Consider the following 23442-nt stretch of genomic DNA (forward strand, 5'->3'; position numbering starts at 1 on the left):
AATCCTTAAAAAAAAAAAAAAGAAAGAAAGAAAGGGTTACTTGACAAGCCAGCTGCACTGTTCAGGTCACACACTCAGGACGTACACTCAGGTACAAAGTCTTGGCCGTCTCGCTCCACCCCTGCTGCTTACCCACAGCAAAAGCCTGCTCACCGCAGCTACACTCACAGCAAAAGCCTGCACTCTATAACCACTGTGGTCGCTGGAGCAGTCCTTCTGCAGGGTTTCTTCTCATTACTATTTTTAAATATGTGTATGTATGTGTTGGGTGTGTATTTGTGTGTGTGTGTGTGTGTTCGTGTGTGTTGGGTGTGTGTGTGTGTGTGTGTTCGTGTGTGTTGGGTGTTTGTGTACGCATGCACACCTAAACCCAGTGCTTGCAGAGTCCAGAAGAGAGCATCAGACCTTCTGGAACTGGAGTTACACGATGTGGTGAGCCACCCAGCATGCATGCTGGGAACTGAACTGGGACACAGAGAAAGGCTGAAGGCCACCACTTCACAGCAGTAACCAGCAACACTAACTTTGATATGCTATAGCTACCATAAGGTGACAAGAAGACAGCTGCAGATTTCTTTAACAAATCAGTTAGAGTATCTACCCTTAGAAACCTGTTTCAGGAGTGAAGGAGAGGCGGGGAGTAAAGCTGTCCCGTGCTCATGCCCAACTCCCAGCTCCCTCAGTTCTCTCCAAAGGCCTTGGTGCATAGGCCCTGTCTTATAGACATACATCACTCCTATGTATGTGCTGTGGTGTCCTTGTGCACCTTACAGAAAAGTCTCTGAGCTGTGGCTTTATCACAAGCTACACTAAGGCAAAACGGAAGAAGAAAGTGTGTACGCACACACCTTACCCATAGGTAATGAACAGGACATACCTTGATGGGGGGCTTCCGTGTAATGTGGGAGACAAGGAAGTTCATAGCAATATCCTCACAGTTGATGTATTCATCCACCATGTCTCGGATGGCCTGGGGCATCACATAAGAATACAGGTAGGCATAATACTGTCAGGGAAGAAAGGATTGGAACATGGTTAGAACTTCTTATGCGTGGCTCTAGGGGCTGTTGGAATATGTGAGGGAAGGTGCCCAGGGGTGGTACCAGTGGAGACACAGTACTGGCATTTAGGGACTGGGACAGGAATGAGTAGCAATTTTGATGCAGATCTTCACTGTGAAACACGTCACTCATCAGCTTGCTATCTCCAGTCTACAAGAAAGCACCAGGAGGAGGCCACACATTCACAAAGGCCAGCTCAGTGGGTTGGGAAGCCGGCAAGGGCATTCTGTAAGGGAAAGTGGAGTGACTTGCTCATCTCAGAATCGGGATTCTGAGGTGCTGGGGATGGAACCCAGGCCTCTTGCATACTAAGGCAATGCTCTACCATGGAGCCGCATGTGCCTCCACATTCAGAAAGGGGACCAGCTGAACATTTCAAAAAGAAAAGCATTGGCCAGCATCACTCACAAGAAATGTGAATCAAGGGGCTGAGACAATGATTCCATGGTTAAAAGTGCTTGTTTTGCAAAGCTAAGAACTAGAGTTTGGTTCCCCAGACCCCACATAAATGCCACGTGAGGTGCTAACCTACCTACAATTGCAGCCTGGGAAGGTGGAGGAGACAGAGGATCTCCAGAGCATGCTGGCTACCAAGACAAGCCATATCTGCAAGCTCTGGGTTTCACTGAGACCCTACCTCAATGTATAGGTAGAAAAGTGATCAGGGATGATTCCTGACATAAACCCCGGGCCTGTATATACACATGTATACACATCCTGATACACATACATATCACATAAACATCTGGAAAATTAAATTTAAAAAAAAAAAAACATAATATGAGCCTTGTAGCATTTTAAGTGTCTATAATCATGTTCTTCAAACTCAAGAAGAGCTGGAGCCACCACATGCAGCAGAGCACTTTGCATGCCCCAGCTTAGCTTGATGCCAGGCACTGCCACAAAAGAAAAGGGCTGAGTGGCATGCACTTTTAGTCCTAACACTTGGGCGGCAGAGGCAGGCAGATCTCTGACTTCAGGTCAGGGCCACTCTGGTCTATAAGTGAATTCCAGGATAGCCAGAGCTATGTAAAGAGACCTTGGCTCAAAACAAACATATAAACAAATAAATGGAAAAATGAGTGTAGAATTAGTACCTTACTTACCCCATTTATGTAGAACAACTGCACTTCAACAAGTAATAAACATAAAAACCCAAGGTATTTTATGTTTCTCTCATGCATGTTTTCATACTTTGGTGTTCTTTATTCAGCACATTCAGCTCTGATCAGGTACTACCAAGAGCTCAGGTGCCACAGAAGACAATGGCTATATTACAGAGTAGAAGAAATGGAGGAAGGAGGGCACATCCAGGAGCAAAAGCAGCACAGATAGAGGTAACTGCAGGGAGGTGTACTGGCCGAAGGTACCTGCACTGTGAAACCTAATGTGGAACCTAGTGTGAAACCCAGAATGAAAACATCTCTGGGCAAAAGTGGCAGAGCTCATGGACAAGAGTCCCACAGTGGACCCTACAGTGGCAACCAGTCTGAGCCAGAGGAGTGCCAGGCCCTGGCCTGACTGAACCATGTCCGGGTGTAGTGCTCAAAGTGGACACTATCCAACAGGTCTTTGATCTAGAGCCCTCAGCTATCCAGGCAGTCCCCCTGGTCCACAGGCAGTTCCCCTGGTCCACAGGCAGTCCCCCTGGTCCACAGGCAGTCCCCCTGGTCCACAGGCAGCCCCCCTGGTCCACAAGCAGACCTCATGGTCCACAGGCTGTCCTCCTGGTCTATAGGAAGACCCAGTCTTGACTTTATTTCAGTTACTGTATGTATGTTTTTTGTTGTTTTCTTGTCTTGAGATGGGGTTTCATTGTACAGCCTCGCCTATCTGCTAACCTGTGATCCTCCTTACTGAGCTACAGACCACTGGGATTCCAACTGTGGGCCACCATGCTTGGCTTTCGCCACAGAAGCAGAAAGGCTGGTGCAAAGGTTGAGTCCATTCCCACAGAAGCTAACCTTTACTAAGCTCGGAGCACTGAACAAGCCTTGTTTTCTTACCTTGTGAAAGAAGGCAGCGCCCGTCAGCACCATGGACAGCTCACAGGAGTAGTTGGAGTTGTAGAGCCAGGACTGGTGAGGGATGTCCCACGCGTGGTACCGGCCAGGGAAACCCACAATGCGATCACGTGCCTCTCTCCAGACCCTTGAAAACACACACACTTAAAATGAGCACTTTTACCTGGCCTGCCTGACCCTTAAGGATTTTGCATTTTTCCTTTTATTTCAGTTTCTCTCTCACTTTTTTAAAAAAGACAATTAGACACAAGCAAAACAGATCAAAAATATATAGTGTCATCAATAATCTGCTTATCACCCTCAAGTTTCTAGAAGGAAGGTCACATGGTAAGAAACCCCAGAAGGTCACATGCATAACAACCTCCTAAGAAGTGGAAGATACCAATTTCTGTTTTGGTTCTTAAAGGTTTGTTTTTAATGATCATGACACAGAGCATGTATGTAATTTCTCTACCCCTGTGCTTCCTGTTTGAGATGGCACACATGAGAAGCACTCAGAAACCACAGGCAATCACTGTAGTGGACTGCGCCCATTTCCTAAACTAAGCAGGGCCCAGGAAGAAACCCAATGTATAAAAGTGTCCACAGACCATCCAAGGAAGACATCTGTTAAATGTGAAATGTGAGGGAAGGAGAGAGGGAAGGAGGGAGAGCTCAAAAAATTAAAAACCAGAGGTTGGGAGATGGCTCAGCAGTTAACAACACTGGCTGCTCTTCCAGAGGTCCTGAGTTCAATTCCTAGTAACCACATGGTGACTCACAGCCATCTGTAGTGGGATGTGATGCCCTCTTCTGGTGTACATGAAGATAGAACACTCATACATAAAGTAAATATATCAATCTTAAACTGGTCAATAAATAAAAGGAAAATGCAACCAAAATTACCTTGTGATTGCACATTATCCAGCTGGAATGGCTGTCGTCAAGAAAACAGAAAGTTCTAGTATGGATGTGTGGACACACAGGGCTCTGCCACACAAGCAGGAGTGAGAATTAGCCCAGCCACTTAGGAAAGCAGCACGAAGCTCCTGAGGAGTTAAAGCACAACCCAGCCAAGTCACTTCCTGACCTCAAGTCAGCTTCCTACAGAGACATGTTTCCTGTGGCATGTGTGTCACGGTGGCCTGGGTGCCCATGTGGCATGTGTGTCACGGTGGCCTGGGTGCCCATGCCTGAGTGGCACACAGACACAGTGTAGTTTTCCTTCCAGTACAAAGAATGAAATCCTGGATGGAGCTGAAGAACATCATGTGCCATGAACTCAAAGACAGACACGTTTTCAATCACGTGCCGAAGGTGAGGGAAAGGACATGAAAATTAAAAGATCAGCAACAGGGTGAAGGCAGAGAAGTGGGTGAAGAGGGTGAACATGTAAAGTTCATCCTATGAAGGCACAGAAATGAGCTTCCTACAACTGGCATAAGCTAATAAAGTACAGACAAGGCAGGCTGTGCTGGGAGCATATGTCTGTGTGCCTCCCTTTCTCATCTCCAGGACTTGCTTGGTGTACTGGCTGGTTTTGTGTGTCAACTTGACACAGGCTGGAGTTATCACAGAGAAGGGAGCTTCAGCTGGGGAAATGCCTCCATGAGGTCTAGCTGTGGGGCATTTTCTTAATTAGTGATCAAGGGGGTAGGGCCCCTTGTGGGTGGTGCCATCCCTGGGCTGGAGGTCTTGGGTTCTATAAGAGAGCAGGCTGAGCAAGCCAGGAGAAGCAAGCCAGTAAAGAACATCCCTCCATGGCCTCTGCATCAGCTCCCCAACTTGCTTCTTGGTCATGATGTTTGTGCAGGAATAGAAACCCTGACTAAGACAGTTGGGATCCAGCCCTAGAGACAATGTGTCAATTCAGTTCTTGAAAGCTACACCCTATGTTCTGAATGACCTCTAGGAAACACACAGAAAGGGATCCCCTACTTTCTCACCATAAGAGAAAGATCAAAACCCATAAATGACAAAGGAGGCCAGCACCTTTGTAAATTCAAACTCCAGAGCATGGACTCCTTCTCTCAGTCATTTTTGGTAGGGGACCCAGGAATGATTGAAATTCTCTTCTTAACACCCACAGTTGCACTCACAGCTCCTAGTCCCTCAGCAGGCCTCAAGTGTGTCTTGCCCCGTCACAATTCAGCCCGCTTCCCTCCATCGACACCAGCAGTGGCAGAGACCATTACCGAACTCTTCACAGCTTCTCTCCTTTCATAACAGGGCAGTGGCAGCTGCTTATCACCATGAACAACACAGCCCAGGTTAGCAGGACTCTGCTTTTCAATCTGAGCTAGCAACAGACTTACTTCAGTAATCCACTACACACAGGCTGTGGTGGGGGTTGTTAAGGAGAGAAGGAGAGATCGTGAGATTGAGGAAGAGAGACCAGAATGAGAGAGGGGTTGCTGGGGGTTGGGCAGATCTGTTAGAAGCATGTCCAGGCATCCTTTACAGGACTTTGGATCCAGAAGTAAAGACTTTCTATCACCTATGCCTCTGTTCACAAACCTAAGCAAAGGAAGCCCAAGAGCCAGGTAGGTGACAGTACAGAATGGAAGACGGACGAGCTCCAATGCAGTCGACTCCTGTGACTTGCCCAAGATGAACAACTACTTTTCCCCCAATTTATATGGACAAAAACTGACCAAATACAATAAAAATTGTTTCATAAATACTATTAAAAGTACAAAGCAGACACAGCTAAATTAGAATTCATCAAATTTTAAAAGTATGTGCTTCAAAGAATGCCACAAGGAGATGCAAAGATAGTCCACTGAGTGGAAGACATTCTGCTCAGCTGACATAGAGTGTATGCACTTACATCTAGAATAAAAAACCCTGGGGCTGGCAAGACAGCTCAGCAGTTGAGAGCACTGTTCTTCCAGAGGTCCTGAGTTCAATTCCCAGCAACCACATGGTAGCTCACATCCATCTATAATGAAATCTGATGCCCTCTTCTGGCATGCAGATGTACATATACATTAAATAAACAAGCAGATAAATAAACAAGCAAGGTATCTGTGCTTTTTATCCTTCTCTGTCTACTTGACTATACCTGGAATTAAGTAAAATCCAAAAAATGGAAGGGCACACTTGTGAGGGATTTTTCCTTAATTTGAAGTGGGAAGATCCACTTTTGATCTGAATCTTTGAGGGATGAAGACACACCTTTCAAATGGATCTTTTGAGCTAGGAAGACCTACCTCTTATCAAGGCCACACCTTCTGCTGGAAGTCTACAGAAGGACCTGGAAGAAGGAAGCTCTCTGCCGCCTGCCTACTCTTCCCTTGCTAGCACAGCCCTCCCTTCACTCTGAGCCCTCCCTCAGATCAGAGTCTACTTTGGGATTCCAGTATATAATGAAAACCAGCTGAGACCCAGCCTGGTGGACTGAACAACTGAATGCTTAGACCTTTGATGGATAGTCATCTATTGTTAGACTAGCTGGACCACAGCCTGTAAACTGTTCTAATAAATCCCCTTTACATATAAAGAGACATCCTCTGTATAAGGTGTTACTCTAAGGAACCCTGACTAATATGCTATCCAAACAAAAATAGGCAAAATATCTGAATCAATGTTTCTCCAATGAAGGCATACAAATTGTCAAGTAATTCATAATCACATGAAAAGATGCTCAACATCATAGCCATTACAGAAAACAGATCAAAACTGTAAAGGGGAGCTGGAGAGATGGCTCAGTCCATAGAGTCATAGCTGACTTCTGGCCTCCACACATGCTCACACACACATGCATATGCACATACACAAATCTATCATAGACTATACCACATCACACCCACTTAGAATAGCCACAAAATAAAAATCAGTAAATTATACACTGAAAAAATATGGGTGGGTAAGTGGCATGCTCACTCCCTGCTGAAATATGAAACAGTGCAGCCACTGTGAAAAGCAGTCTGGTAAGTCCTCAAAACATCCACCCCACAGCTAGGTATGGATCCAAGAAAAGTGTTCCTGCCCAGGCAAGCAAGCATATGACAGGCACAGTACAGCACTGGGTATCACAGCCAAGTGGAAATGACCTAACCATCCACTAGTGCAACGGAGAAAGACAACACAGGCCTGCTGCTATGTGCCTTTAATCCCCCACACTCAGAAGGCAGAGGCAGGCAGATCTCTGAGAACTCAAGACCAGCGTGATCTACATTGCATGTTCCAGGCCAACCAGAGTTACATAGTGAGACTCTTGTCTTTTCATAAATAAATGAAGACAGAAAACGTGGCACACCTATACAAAGAGAATGAAACTGTTGCATGCTATGAGACAAACGGTCCTAGAAACACAAGGCTGAGTGGAGAAAGCTGTTGGGTTTTGGACCCAGGACAAGAGACTGAGGTGTATATTTTACACACCAAAGCAGACCTGGCCTCCAGGTTCTCCCAGCATCCCTCAGTCCCTACCTGGCATACGCTGCCCCCAACCTTGGACTTTCCAGCCCAGGGACCTCAGAGTCTCCTCTCTATATAATCCAGACATTTTGTACTTGCGCTCTGCGCGCGTGCTCTCTCTCTCTCCCTCCCTCTCTTTCTTCCCTTCCTTTTCCTCCCCTCCTCTTTTCTTCTCTCTCATACCCCTTTCTTTTTCCCTGCTCTACTCCCTGCCTCCCCTCCTGTTTCCTATGGTGGCTTCCCTGGCCTTGGTCCTTGGGGCCAGCAAACTCACCTGTCCAAGAGCAGCTTCCTAATAAACCTGTCTTTAATATAATCTAATCTGGCTTGAACTGGCTCATTTCACCAGTGGTTGAGACATTACCTATCAAAAGCCACATACAGGAGGCCTCTCATGTCCACAAAAAGGTAATCCACAGAGACATGAAGTTTCGTGGTTGCCTAGGACTTAGAACAGTTGGAAGGTGACAGAGTCATTGCTGATGGATTCAGTTTCTGGGTGCTGAGATTAAAAGTGTATACCACCACTGCCAGGCAATGATGTTTTCTAGAATGGACTGTACAAAAATCTACCCAACTCTCACGCCTGGATGTGTGAATGGGACTGTATATAAATCACGTTCAATAAGTGTCACCAAAACTTAATGTCAAGCAAAATGGTTACTGGGTGTTACCACTGAGGCAAGTCTAACCCAGCACCCCAACTAACCCATTAGTCATCTGCGTTTGAAACTGACAATATTTTCTGTGGTGGAACAGGAATATATTTTCCATAGTGCCCTTTGGGAGCCACAGTAAATGCTTTTTGTTGTTGTTGCTGCTGTTGTTGTTTGTTTGTTTGTTTGTTTTTTGAGACAGGGTTTCTCTGTGTAGTCCTGGCTGTCCTGAAATTCACTCTGTAGACCAGGCTGGCCTCAAACTCAGAAATCCGCCTGCCTCTGCCTCCCAAGTGCTGGGATTAAAGGCGTGCGCCACCACCGCCAGGCTAAATGGCAACTTCTTGAAGAGGTTCTAAATGCTCACCCTCTGGTGACCTCACTGTGGACCTGACCCCACACACCAGTGATGACCCACTCAGAACCCCTAACCCACTTCATTCTCTTACACACAGTGTGCCTCACTAGGACACCTAAGGCCCAAGAGCACCTATACCATGAATCTGAGAGAGCAGCCCAGCGCAGTAGGGAGAGAGAGTTAAGCAGGCATGTAAGTTCATCCCAGTTGTCTGCCATTGCTCACAGCTTTATCTCTGGGGTCTAAACTCACTCCTATAGATCATAAATACAGCTACAACTTCCACATCAGGTCCGAGGACTGCACTGGATCACCTTGTTCATTAACTCTATTAGACACAGCTCTGGGTTGTTTATGACTGCTCTGACCTCATAAGGAGACTCATCCCTTGGTGGATCTGTAATATGATGGCTTTATTAGGAGATGGTGGAAACCTCGTTATATTCCTAGTGAGCACTGCAGGTGGTGATGTCCACACTGCAGGTGGGCTCCACCTGCATGTCCCTAGGTGGACACCCTGCCCTGATCCCTTCCCATAAGCATCCATTTCTCTGCTTCCTGTCTGCCATGACACAGAGAATCTCCCCCCACCCCCATACATTCTCACTGCCACACTGTTATGGCCACAGCACCCACTGACAGAATGCTTCAAAACCCAAGTCAAAAAAGTCTCCCCCCTGGGCTGGAGAGATGGCTCAGTGGTTAAGAGCACCGACTGCTCTTCCGAAGGTCCTGAGTTCAAATCCCAGCAACCACATGGTGGCTCATAACCATCCATAACGAGAGATCTGACTTCCTCTTCTGGAGAGTCTGAAGACAGATATATTGTATACATATAATAAATAAATTAAAAAAAAGTATTTAAAAAAAAAAAGTCTTCCCCCAACTCATTTCTGTCAGATATTTGACACGGAGATAATTAATTCACGGGTGCTATGGAAAGAAATCAAGGTTCCCCGGTAGTTCCCAACACACACGCGGATGTCAGCGTCATCTCCGCCACCACTGCTACTGCCTCCTCCTCTTCCCCTTTTCCCGTTGGACCCTGGTTCTCCACCCCACCTACATCCCGGGGGCAGTACTCAGCTCTGTCCCACTCCTCACAAACAGCCTGTGTCCCTTCCATCCATCTAGGAGTTAGTTCCCACTCCTACACTACAACCCTCACCTCTACTCTCGGCATGGAGACTGGGTTTAAGGGATGTCAGACCTGCAGGTCCAGGAGAGGCCGTAACCCTGGCCCAGCCCATTGCAAATTCTCATCTACCTGGCCCCAGAGAAAGAGCCTACTGGGGTCAGAGCAGCTCTGGAGAGGGCAAGCAAGAATCAGCACAAACCACAAGACCTGGGGCCAGCCCCGGCCTGCAGTGCCCTACAGCCTCAGAGTTTCTGCTCCGATGGCACCGGGGAAGCTCAAGTGCTTGGGTTTGGTTTTTTTTTTTTTTTTTTTTTTTTGGTCTGTTTGTTTGTTTGTTTGTTTGTTTTATCACTTCAGTGTTTGAAAAGCACTCCCTTACCGAAACCCAAACATGATTTCATCATGGCGGAGGTGAGCATCATCGTCGATGGACAGTATGGCCTCTGTCTCAATCTCATTCCAGGGCAAAAACCGATTGTTCAAACTGTTCTTCTCAGTACGGACAACCTAAAAGGAAGGATGGGGGGTAAACACAAAAAAAATCAATGCCACATCAAAAAGTCTCAAAGTAACTTTTAATCTTACCAACGACTGGCCTGGTGGCTTGCCACTTTCTTATGACATCTAGCATGTGCCTTTCAATGAAGCTGCCTCCATTCGGATCACACAGGAGGATCTCACACTAACCGCTGTTAACTGGCTTTCTCATGAAACAAACACTAGGGATTATTTTATACAATGAACATAGCTTTTGAGGTTAAACATGTTTCCCAAGAGAACACAGGTGGCAAGGTACAGCTGACTCCAGATCCTAGCTCAAATCCACCCAACTGCTCACAAATTTTAAAACAATGCTTTAGAAATACTACTGATGGGCTAGAGAGATGGCTTAGTGGTTAAGAGCACTGACTGTTCTTCCAGAAGTCCTGAGTTCAAATCCCAGCACCCACATGGTGGCTCACAACCATCTGTAATGAGATCTGATGCCCTCTTCTGGGATGACTGAAATACTACTGAGTTCATCTCCTTTCTGGCTAGCACTACCCTATCTCACCCCCAGTTTTAAAGCCTTTGGGAGATAAACCTTTTGAGAAGAGAAAGTGTTACTTTCCCTTTTGTGGAGCCCACCTGCAGTGTGGACATCACCACCTGCAGTGCTCACTAGGAATATAAAGACCGTCCCTTTCTTCACAGGGTGTGTGTGCACGGGGCTGGTTTGTCTTGACCAGGGAGGCATCTGTGCTAGGTCTTCAGAGGAAGCGTAATTTTAGTAGAAGGATGGAAAGAAAGATGTTTTCAGCCAGGACACTTGGCTGAGATCATGGGCATGTAGACTTCTAGATGCTTGGTGTCAGGAGGAGGTCATTCTCCGTGCAGGGGAGATGGTGTGATGGAAGTGAGAGGGACCATTCTGGCTTTCTGAGGACCTCACAGGGACTTGCTTTCTCAGATAATGCTCAAATAATGCATCCTCATTAGTTGGACTAATGGCTAAGGAGCTGTGGTTTGAAGGCAATGTCTCTGTAGGTCTAGTTCCCAGTTGGTGGCCATCTGGGAAGTTTAGGAGGCATGCCTACTGGAGAATATGTATCAATGGCACGTGCTTTAAGAGTTTTAGCTTGGGTCATTCTGAGTCTACTCTTTGCTTCCTGCTGTGGGCCAGCCAGTATGTGAGCGAGTGTTTAGTGGCCATGCCCGCTGTCTCGCTTCCCTGCTGTGGAATGACAGTGTCTTGTCCCTCTGGAACCATAAACCCAAACACAGCCTTCACTCTGCAAGCTGCCTTGGTGTCCAGCAACAAAAAAGTCGCTAATACTGTGCTGTAAACAAAGGGAGCTATCAGACACCCTACGACATCACCGAGACTTAACAGTTTTCCTGAGGAGAGCATTATGAAGAGAACACCTGCTCTACACATCAGTGTGACACTGGAGACAGTCTCATTTGGAATTGGCTGCTCTTCATAGTCCCTTGTCTGCTAAACTACTGCAAACCTTGCAAATGTCTTCAACTCAAAGCCACCACTGAAAACGTATTATTAGCTGGGCGGTGGGGACCTACGCCTTTAATCCAAGCACTTGGGAGGCAGAGGCAGGTGGATTTCTGACTTCAAGGCCAGCCTGGTCTACAGAGTGAGTTCCAGGACAGCCAGGGCTACACAGAGAAACTCTGTCTAGAAAAAACATTAAAAAAAAAAAAAAAAAGAAAGAAAGAAAGTATATTATTAATCCCTGTTCCATCACAGAAATGATGTCAGTTACAAATGTATGTGAAGGAACAGATTAGCTGGAGGGCTACTGCAGACATGCCTCAGGTCCACAGCCCTTCCAGCCCTACCAACACCGGGAAGGATCTACACCAGTCCAGATGGCAGAACCCAGCAACAGACTCTGAAACCCACCTTGCCAAGAATATTTAACCAGGAAAAGAAGAAAGGGAGGAAGGAGGAAGGGGAGAAGGAAGGAAGGAAGGGAGGGAAGAAGGGAGAGAGAGAGAGAGAAAGAGAGAAAGGAAGGGAAGAAGAGAGAGAGGGAAGGAAGAAAGGAGGAAGGGAAGGAGGGAGGAAGGAAGGGAGGAAGGACAAAACAGCCTGGGTTTGTAGCCAGGGGTCTCCTAAGCACAGATTCAGTGGTGACAGAACACAGAGACCAAGTTGTAGTCAGGAAAGAGTGACCATTTAACAGGCAGAGACTGTCAAAGTGGGTTAAAGGAAAGCAAAAGAGACAGTACTACACTAGGAGGAGAGAACAGAGCATACAAGTACTGCTCAGTGATAGAAGGCTTACTCAGAGTGTGAGGTCCTGGACTGGATCCTCAGCAACATCAGAAGGGATGCTTGGATGGGGTGGATACACACACACACAGCTAGGAAGGGAGCACCAAGCCCTTAGTTTCAGCCCTTTGCTCTCCAGTGAGTGGGAAGGTGGCCAGAAGTGGCAGGCCCCAAAGGTGAGTTCAGTGATGGTCAATTCTATCCACTTTAAGATGCACCCAGTTCCAAAGAAGTTATCAGGTAAAATCATGTGGCCACCTGAGACAGGATGGGACAGGGTGACAGCTCACTCAAACAGCCCAGCATTCATTCACTCTCCCAGCATCCCTTGTGTTCATTCACTCATAGTACTGTAGTTAAGCAGTTCTGCAGAACACAGCCCCTCCTCAGCCCTAGCAGATATATAGAGAACTTCAATTCCTCAAACTTCTCTTTAAGATTACCAGTTCAGTGAATTAATTTCCAGCAAGATTATCAACGGAGTCGGAGCACTTGGTGACTCCTAGCCAAGCTGCAAGGTCATCGCCTGGACCTCCAAGCCACCAGCCAAAACTGCATTTCCCAAGAGTCCCAGCAGATGGCTCTGCACCGGTGCAGAGAGAGCAGCATGGTTGTGGAGCCTATCAGAAAAGCAGTGCGGATTCCACAGGACCTCTGATAGACAGTGTGAACCTGCTGGTTCCTTGGCTGAATGCTCCAACGGTGTTGTGTGCAGAACATGGAGTCAATTACCAGCCAAACAGCCAAATTCCGGGTCCAAAACCAGGAACCAAGGGAAGCTGAAGTGAAGACAATGGTGTGGGGCCCACAGCAGACAGGATTCACTCACAAATTGCAGTTCACAGGCGCCAAGTCACAGGCCTCCTTGTTTCTCTCCATAACACCAGCTGAGACAGTCTTCTCCATTATCCTGGCTGTCCTGGAGCTCACTATGTAGACCAGGCTGGCCTCACCTCCCAACTGCTGGGTATGTACAACCAAACCTGGCTCCCTCCTTATTCTTTAAAAGACCTGAGTAGGCTAGACCAGAAAGCCAGGAATCTAACTCACTGGACTGGATTCACAAGCAGGTTTGTGCATAAGTTCACTGAAGTCCATCCCTAAGATGACTGTCAAGAAGCCCGAGAGGGGCTGGGCGGTGGTGGCACACACTTTAATCCCAACACTTGGGAGGCAGAGGCAGGCAGATTTCTGAATTCAAAGCCAGCCTGGTCTACAGAGTGAGTTCCAGGACAGCCAGGGCTACACAGAGAAACCCTGTCTCAAAAAACAAAAAAAGAAGCCTGAGAGGGAAGATGGAGGGAGAGTTCTGATTCAGAAACCAAATGGGGAGGCTTCCCCTTTAACCCAGCACAAGGGAGGTGGGAGCAGCAGGAATCTCAGTGCTCAATCGATAGACTGAAGCTCAGCAACTAACCATTGTGGGTTTCAGCAACAAAACCTGACAGAGAAACTCAGTCGCTCCTAAATGCACTGCACACAGCTCTCCACTAGTCTCTAGGAGTTCGTGAAAGGAAGAGCAAAACTGTAAAAGACACAGTCAACCAAAAGGAACTTTAAAAACATGCCCATTTCTGTTGATGTTTTGTTCAAATTACAACAGTAACCCTCCACCCCACCTCCCCAGGACTGGCTGTTTCTTTACGTTGTGCCAGGAACGTGTACTACATACTTTGTATTACACTTTGGTAACTCAGAAGACTAGCTTTCAAATTACTGCTTCAAGAGGCTGGCATCAACCAGAAGGAATGGCACACATACTGGCTGCCACAGAGATGTCCAACACACATCGAATAAATGTGTGGATGAATAAGTAGGTAAACGGAAACAGGAGCCAGTCGGCTCTGCAAAAAAACATTCAACGTAACGGGTAATAGTTAGGAATGATGAGACAAATCAGGAGACCCCTTAGTGTTTGCTCCATTTTCTTCTTGCTGCGTTGTTCAGGTGGGCCCTGAACTCAGTGTGTAGCCCAGGCTGACCTTTAACATGCAGTCTTCCTACCTTCACCTATGTAGCCCAGGCTGGCTCTTAACTTGCAGTTCTCCTGGGTCTACCTCACGGTTGCTGGGATACAGGTGTATGCGCCACCACATCTGACTTCTAGTCTTACTTTCTAATGCAAATCATCTCGACCTACTTCAATCATGGAGGAACTCTCAGTAGCATCTGCTTCACACAGCACATTCTGTTACAATCCCTCTGAGAAGCCCGACCTCCTGCCATACCTTTCTTCCCATCACAGGGCAGTGGTCAGGAGAGCAATCCTCTCCTAGAACTGCACTTGACAGGCTATCTTTCACACCATCAAGTTCACACTGACTCAACCCAGCCTAACATCCTCCAGCCTCTAACAATGCCTCAGGCATAGCACACTTCCTTAGCCAGCCTTGTCATCGGACAGGTGACAGACTGAAACAGCAGCTACTTCCTCTAACTCAAAGCAGACGACGGAGCTCAGGAATGAAGAGCATGAGACCTAGGAAGCTGCATCTATCACGTCTCTAACATGGGAGCACCAACATCAAAGAGCTTGAGGCGGAGTCGCCTATTCATTGAACAAGTGGGAGGGGCCAAGAGGGAACAATCAATAAAGGGGGTGGGAGTTAAGAGTAACCCCCATGACCTCATTTTCACTCATAACTATGAGGCTAATACAGAGCAAAAACAGTGCCTGTTTTAACTTACGGGACATGTCTATTTGAAGTTTTAAAGGCAATGTGGTGAAGCCTGAGAAAGCACTACTAAGACAGCACAAAGCAGAGGGGCAGCCTCCAGGGAGAAGATGCACACGAAGACCGCGCTCAGCACTAAGAAAAAGAAACCGCTGAGACAGTTCACAAGCTGGACTTGGCATGCACCCCTATTCCAGTCTGCTGAAGAACAGGAACTCGGGACCAGCTGGATTACAAACGGAAAGTTCCAGCCCTAACAGCAAGCCTCTGCTTTCCACACAGCACTACTGCCTAAAGCACGGCCTCTTCTAGTGTTCCTCACACTTTGCACAGTTACTTTACAGTGTTAGTTTTATACAGGATATATTTACATCATTTACTCATAAGCAATCTTATGCCTTTCCAGGCAATCTGTGCTTAGTACAAAAGAAAAGCATTAGATTACTTCATGTTAAATGGTCTGATCTCACATAGTGAAGAGTGGCCATGAGAACTAAGGAGACCGTGTCTAAGAGACTGCCTAAGTACTGGTAAATCACTATGCAGCCGCACTTCCCAACAATCCCTTTAAACATCTACAATCCTTGCTTACTACACTCGCAACCCCTGGCAGTTTAGAATCTTCCTGAGCAGCTCATTCTCAAGTGGTAAACACGGATGAAGGGAAGTCAGCAAACCACCTAGGTACACCCTGGGGAAGCTGTGAGGTTCGTCCTGACTCACTGTCTGGTTTACATGTGATATTTCAACAAGTAGAATGCAAAGGGACTAAGAAAATAACACATCTGGCATCTCTGAGGAGTGAGCCTTTGCCATGGCCTCCCAGCTTCCAGGATGTCCCCCAGAGAAAGCCAGGAAGTGACAAAGAAAGAAGGCTCCAGAGACAGTCTCTGCCCAGCTCTCTATGCACCAACAGGCCATGGAGGAGGCAGTGTTAAAGTCAGTCGGCTGGCAAGGCATGCTATTCCCCAAACAGAAGTCTCCATGTTCAATTCCAGCACCAGCCAGGAAAGCAGAACACAGTGGAAGTCAGCCTGGAAACACTTGGTCTTGCCAAGAAACAGTGTTCCCTTCTACTATGGCCTAAGCCTTGAGACACCAGAGGACATGCCGGGAGACTGTTGAGTGGTCTAAAAAGGCCATCTTGCTATTTTCTACAATCTAAAATAAAGTCGACTAAGGAAGATAGGTAAACAGGAATAACTGAGACCAAAATTTTTGGTGTGTCAAAAAAGAAGATTATCTAGAGCAGTGGTTCTCAGCCTCCTAATGCTGTGACCCTTTAATACAATTCCTATGTTGCAGTGACCCCCCCAACCATAAAATTACTTCCATTGCTACTTTATAACTATAATTTTGCTACTGTTAGAAAAAAACATAATATAGGTATTTTTGGAGACACAGGCTTGCCAAAGGGTCCAGGACCCATAGGCTGAGAACCGATAAGCTAAAGGTTTCTACTTCTGGGAGGGGCTCCTGCCAAAAATCAATCCCTACGGATGACAACTATACTCTGGACAAACTTTAAAGATTCCGCAAAGAGAGGCTGGAGAGAAGGCTCAGTGCACTAGCTGTTCTTCCAAGGTACCCAGGTTCAATTCTCACCAACAGCTCACAACTGTCTGCTGTCTGCAATCAATTCTAGTTCCAAGGATCTGTCTCCACGCGCGCGCACGTGAGCGTGTGTGTGTGTGTGTGTGTGTGTGTGTGTGTGTGTGTGCGCGTGCGCGTGCGCGCGCGCGCGCATGTGTGTACTCGCACAGGCGGAACACCAATGTACATAAAATATAAATTACTTTAAAAACAAAAAACTCAGGGCTGGAGAGATGGCTCAGCGGTTAAGAGCACCAACTGCTCTTCCAGAGTTCAATTCCCAGCAACCACATGGTGGCTCACAACCATCTGTAATGGGATCTGATGCCCTCTTCTGTGTGTCTGAAGAGAGCAATGGTGTACTCATATACATAAAATAAATAAATAAATCTTTAAGAAAAAAAATCCTCAAAAGAAAATGAATGACAGATAAGAATGCTTTGCTCTGAGGTGAGGTCAGACCTGGCTCTAAAAGGCAGCTGGGCACTGGGGAAAAACTCACAGTCTTTCTGTCTTGAGTATCAGGCTTTGTGGATCCCTGAAAGGAAAAGATTAGGAAATACAGAGAAGGAAGGGAGCGTGGTGTGTCGAGCATAAACTACCTGACTCCAGCCCATTCCTACCCCAGGCTACCCTGACCCCTGCTCTCACAGAACAAGCAAACATAAACTCAACCAATACTGGGGCAACCATCCAACAGCCAAAAACTCTCCCTTTGTGTCCCAACCAATAAGACACCTAAAAAACAAAACAAAACAAAACAAAAACAAAAACAAACAAACAAAAAAACCTGTACTTTGAAATAAAAAAAAAAAATCCAGAACTAAGCTGTGGCCCACAGAAAACCAAACACCCTTGGCATGAGATGCTCTTCTTTTTAAAAATATCTTTGTAAAGATTTACTCGTTTTATTTTATGCGTGCTTTGCCTGAATATATGTTGGTGTACTTGTGTCCCAGTAGCCTGCAGCAGTCAGAAGAGGATGTGGGATGCCTGGGAACTGGAGTTATGGGTGGTTGTGAGCCACCACATGGGTACTAAAATAGAACACAGGTCCTCTGCAAGAGCCACAAGTGCTCTTGATTGCTGAGCCATCTCTCCAGCATCACCACCTCTCAGTCTTCCTACACTTCCTATGGAGGGCTTCTACCCAGTAGCCCCATAGCATGGCCCCTCTGCCCAATAGCTCTGGACCCGAGATCCTCTTTATAGAGTGTGGAACCAGCTCCATGGAGAGTGGCCATGAAGGTCACCTTCACTCCATCAATGATGTAATAAATAAAGAGTGGAGATTTTAAAATATAAGACCTGCCACAAGTCCTCCACTAAGATAATCCCTCTCCATTCAAGTATCTATGGCTCATAGGAGTCCACAGCTGACAGATGTCAGCCTGTATGCCTGATGCCTGCCTGGATCCTAGGCACAACTGAAGCACAAAATGCCCAGCATTCTCTGCAGCTGCATGGATGCTCCTGGGTTGATCCATTAGCCAATACACTGACTTGAATCATCTTCCCTGGAGATATAGTCTACTGGACTGCCTGGGAAGCTGGGAAGCTAGAAGGCTGGGAGGCTAATTTTACAAAGGACCTGTTAACTGTAGCACAAAGAATAGGTTGTGCTGGCATTAAGGTGGAAAACCTTCTTTGAGAAGCATTACAGTCAAACCCTTGATGGTGTTGACACCTGCCTTCACCAAGAGGGCCAGCAATTTCAACTGCTGCTCTAAATACCTGCTTCCCTTAAGCAGAAAACAGTCAAAATATTTAGTGACTAGACTGAAATTCTCAAACTTGAAACTCTTTCCTTTTAAAAATAACTAGAAAAGACTGCATACTACTACAGAAAGTATGCTAGAAGAGCCCGTTTGCAGAATTTCTGGCATTTCCAGCTTAGTATCATATTACTGCAATGGGCTGCCCAGAAATCACAGGAACTACTCATTTCCCAACAGATTAAAGAAAGGATTAGTCCTGGCAAGTTTGCTGGTGGATTTCAGTCACTGCTTACTGGAAGCAGGAACCCAACACTGCTCCACTGTCCACTGTATGAGCAAGTATGTCTCTCACAAAACAGTACACTTTAAAACAACTCAACAACGCCTATGCCTTAGTCACTGTTCTACTGCTGTGAAAAGGTACGATGACCAAAGCAACTGTTGTAAGAGAAAGCATTTAGCTGGGATCTTGTTTACAGTTTCAGAGGGTTAGTCCACTACCATCATGGTGGGGAGCACAGGCAGGTAGGCATGGTACTGGATAAGTAGCTGAGAGCTATGCAGAGAGCATAGATGGGCCTGGTGTAGGCTTTTGAAACCTCAAACCCCAACCCCAGTAATACATCTCCCCCAATAAAGTTTCACTCCTAATCCTCTCCAAACAGTTAGCATTCATGAGGAAGGCGCCACCTATATGGATTTATAAATAACTAGATAAATATGCTATAGCAGCATGCAAAAGGCCCTGGGCTCAATCCCCAGCACCGGGAGTGCATACATGCACACACACGTACATGTGCACACATACACAGAGGTATACGTACATTCACCTCTCCTACAAGGGGAGCAAAAGTGATAAAAACTAGAGAAGGCATTAAGAGTAGGGTACTATTTCGCACAGTAAAACGCACGGCCCATTTTATTACCATGATGGGGACACCAATGTCTGGCCACAAAAGGTCCTCCGAGGGCAGCTTGGGGGAGTTCCACACCACCACTACCTTGTTCAGGTAGGGGAGGCCATTGAGTCTCTCCAGGGAGTTCATGAGCACTTCCTCCCGCTCATAGGTCAGCATCACAACTGTGAACTGTTCCCGCTGGACATTGCCTCCAAGCGCTGCCTGGAACTCCTTGCCAGAGCCCCCAGCCCCGCCACCGATGGGCCGAAATCCAGTCCCTGAGCCCAGGAATTTGGCCTCAGAGGGCAGCACAGGATCAAAAGGGGTGTGTGGGAAAAGATGAAAGGGTCCGGGTGCAGAGTTCCAGCCGCGATAACAGTCTGTGACCGTCAGAGTGAAATTGCGGAGGTATTTAGGTGAGGCATAGGGCGGTTCTGTCTCTACCGGCCCCAGGTCCAGGTCCCCATTGTCAGCCATGTTGGGGTCAGTTCCAGCTGCCTTGCCTGAACGATGGGGGATCTCAGCCGCTACCTCTTCCCGGATGGGAGCGGCTGGGATCTGAATTCGAGTCCTAATCATGGCCAGCACGGTATTAAAAATACTGTCAGCGGTGGAGAAGTAGGTCTCCCAGAGAAAGCGGCCTTGCCGCCTCATAGCCAACAGATCACTGTCTGAAAGACTTCGTAACAGGAAGTGGACCTCTGTGACCCGAGGCTTGGGCACCACCAGGGCAGCCTCGTTCCACTGCAGCATGTCGTGGTACGGGAGCTGCACCTGCTCCCCAAGCACCACCGGCACAGCCCCCACCTCCAGGGCCTCAAAGAGCCGCGTTGCACACCCAGAGGAAATGAGCAGGCGCGGGTCCCCGGGAGTGATGATGAGGGCGAAGGTGGAGAGCTTCAGTAACTCCAGGCGGTCTTCCCGCTCCCCGCACAGTGCCCACTCAGTCGGCAGACTGGGCCTCGGCTGGTTTTTGCAAGTAAATTCTACCAGCACCTGATCCAGCTTACTGTCTTGGACGGCCTTTAGGGTGGCAATGATCCGATCATCGTAGTCGGCAGGAGGGTCGCCCTCCATTTCTTCCTCAAAGGAACGGGCCTCCTGAAGGCTAGATCTGAGAGACTCGATCTTCTCGCCCTGGAAAGTGAAGAGATATTTCCGCTTAACTGGCACCTGCGGTGGGATTTCCATGAAGTTGGGTTCAGACATGGCGTGGACAAGAGGTGACACGACCAAGTCAAAGCCAGGTCTGTACTGGGCAGCATAGAAGGTGGACTGGGCTACCATGGCCCGGCCTGTACTGACATTGTACAGTAAATTCTGTGTGTCTGACTTCCGGGACAGGTTGATGATGATGTGGTTGTGTCCATCTGTCCTCCAGTGTGGCAGAGAAAATAGCTGCTTTTCAAGGTCTGCAGGCCGCAGCACAGTGGGCTCTTGCATTTCTCCCACTAACACCACGTACAGGCAGGCAATGGCTGCATTTTCTGTAACATAAACGTTGGCTCTCACTGTAGCCTGAAAAGCCTGCTTGACCAAAGGGTCCAGGTAGCTCCCAAAGGCAAACTGGTCACTGTCATAGACATAGACAGGAAAGCCAGACGTCAGAGGACAGCGAGAGTAATCAAAACAGTTGTGAAGCCGGCAACCCCGAGTGACCTTGGGGGGTGGAAGGCCAGCATCGTCCTTCTCGGGGAGCAGTCGGATGGGCAGGGACAGTTTGGGCTGGTTCTGGGCCATCAGCTCCTTATAGGAGTGCTCTGTCTGGCTAATGACATTCTTGAGTTGCAGCAGGTCCTGCTTGGCGTTCTCTATACTCTTCTTACAGGCTTCAATCTTGAGGTTTAGCTTGGCGATTTCACTGTTCAGCTCCTGCCGCTTGGCTTCTAGCTGTAGAAGCTCTTCGCTCACAGACTCACGAATCCGACAAAGATCTAGAACGTGCTTTACCTCGCAGAGCTCATTGCCAGCCCGAGGGCCAAAGATGCGCTTGCCAGCCTCATCTGCCTCATCCAGAGTGGTAAGGTAATAGTGAGCAATGAGGGGAAAGAAGACCAGGATGATGAACAGTGTAAAACTCAGCCATGTCAGCCGGATGCGGTTGGACAAACGCAGCATACAGGTCTGACCACCATTCCCCACACCCCCATTCCGCAACATGGTATAGCCTGTCATGAGTTCGCTGTGGCTCTTGCCCACTCGGATCACGTTGGATCACTCGCCATAACCATGAGTCTGTTTGACAAAACTCAACCTCTTTTCACATACAAGTTTCTGGAAGAATCAGTGTGCTCCCTGCACCACAAGGCACCAAATAAAATGGAAATTTCATTTTCCTCACTGTGATTCAGGAACCCTAGTCAGGCAAATCCGAAGTCTCGGCTGTTGTCACCAAAAAGAAGGTACCACATTGCTGATGGGATGAAAAGGAAGAGCTCCATGGTGCTAAAAGCCAGGGGAAGAGCCCTGGACTCTGAGGGACCACTTTAACTGCCATAGCTTTTGTTCCTTGGCTTTGTTGGTCAGCCAATAAGCATAGCTTCTATTCAAGTTATTCAGTGACTGGTAAAAACAGCTGGCAGTTTGAAATGCCAGCCCTGTCCTCCATGTCACTACCAACAATCAGGCCTGCAAGAGAAGGAGAATTTTGTCAGTTTCGAAAAGCTTCAGTTCAAAGCTCCATTGCCACCCTTACCCTGGCCCCAGCACAGCTGCTTCTACCTGAGAGCTGGGCACTGCATGAGGTGAAGAGAAGCATCACGCACCAACCCTCCATCCTCCCGAACATGAAAGTCTCCTTTTGAACTACTTAGCAAAACAACTCCAAAAAGCCCAATTTGTTAACTTTAGAGTTGAAAAGAGTTAAGAGAACTCTTTTGAACGTCACCCAGGAGTAGATAAAAGGTATTTTCCAGCTTGCCTCTATTTATCTTCCATTAGCAGACATCAAGCACTCCTTCTTAAAATAGAAACAGTAACTTGGTCTTTCAGAGAGAAGACTATACTTAGAAATGAGAAGCATCGTCCTGTATCCTTCAGGGACAGACCTGCGGCCAGCCCTTATCCTCAGTGACCTAATCTTGTAAAGTGCATATAAATGCATGCAGACAACAAGGTATTATTTATTGTACTATGAAAATAAGCAGAAGCGCAAGGTACCAAGACACAGTACCAACACAGCTTCCTAGTCCTATTCCCTTACCAAACTCTATAATCCCAACAAACAGAAGCATCCTATCTACATTCCCTTCAAACCAGACAGAGCTACAAGTCAAACTTGTATAGAGTTCGTATGTACGAATGTATGTACATACATACATACATACATACATACATACATACATAGAGTCCATACTAATCTATGCTCACAAGATACTCTAATTTCATTCTTTCACATCTTCACACACACAAAATACACTCACAGCTAGGTAGGGAGACAGACACAACCATTCTAACTGGCATTCAGGAGACCCAGGGAGGAAAGTCTTGAGTTCAAGGTCAGCCAGTGCTACACAACAAGACCCACCTCAAAAGGTGAAACAAAAGTGTGTATGTGTGTATGTAAGACTACTTACATTTGACAGTCTAGCAAGTTAAAAAAATTCTAGTATGGTAATACCTTGACCTCATCAAACTTTACTGAGTCTAAGAGACAAGATGTAAAGCCGCTGAGGAGAACTTATCCCTCTTGCACAAATCTGTGAATTCAATACCAGCAGGGAGGTGGGGAGGGGAAGATGGAAACCACCTGCAGGAGCACTCCTACAACAACTGTCTCACAAAGGCTCAGCCACTCCCAGCCTCCGTCTTTGCTCCAGATGTGCAATAATTAAAGTCTCATAAGATCTCTTCTGTCCTAAAGTAAAAACAAAAGCTGATGGCAGTTTTACTAAGGGTTAAGGAGAGAAATGATCAGGGTGACAAAAAGCAAAACAAATTTTGTCCTTGAAATACTAAATGTGGATAATCTAAACTTGTTGAATAGAGGCTCAGTAGTTCAGAGTGCTCATCCCTCCTGCAGAGGACCCAAGTGTCATTCCCAGCATTCATGGCTGGCTCCTGCAACTCCAGCTCCAGGGACTGCAAAGCCTCTGGCCTCCACATACTGTGTATACAAACTCTCTCTCTCTCTCTCTCTCTCTCTCT

The 23442-nt window shown here is 47.1% G+C and overlaps 1 protein-coding gene across 4 annotated transcripts in view; it reads right to left on the reverse strand.

The window, feature by feature from the left end:
* Positions 1 to 23442, reverse strand: part of Extl3 (exostosin like glycosyltransferase 3) — an 89737-nt gene that overhangs the window by 1817 nt on the left and 64478 nt on the right. For all 4 annotated transcript variants that reach the window (XM_031361125.1, XM_031361127.1, XM_031361124.1 and 1 more), the window contains 4 exons: positions 19324 to 21924; positions 10018 to 10145; positions 3068 to 3212; positions 878 to 1006 (listed from right to left, as the gene is read on the reverse strand). In XM_031361125.1, coding sequence (XP_031216985.1) covers positions 878 to 1006; positions 3068 to 3212; positions 10018 to 10145; positions 19324 to 21471 — 2550 coding nt within the window. In that variant the 5' untranslated portion in view covers positions 21472 to 21924. The remainder of the gene's footprint in view (positions 1 to 877; positions 1007 to 3067; positions 3213 to 10017; positions 10146 to 19323; positions 21925 to 23442) is intronic.

Source organism: Mastomys coucha, unplaced genomic scaffold, assembly GCF_008632895.1.
Source record: "Mastomys coucha isolate ucsf_1 unplaced genomic scaffold, UCSF_Mcou_1 pScaffold9, whole genome shotgun sequence".
NCBI lineage: Eukaryota > Metazoa > Chordata > Mammalia > Rodentia > Muridae > Mastomys > Mastomys coucha.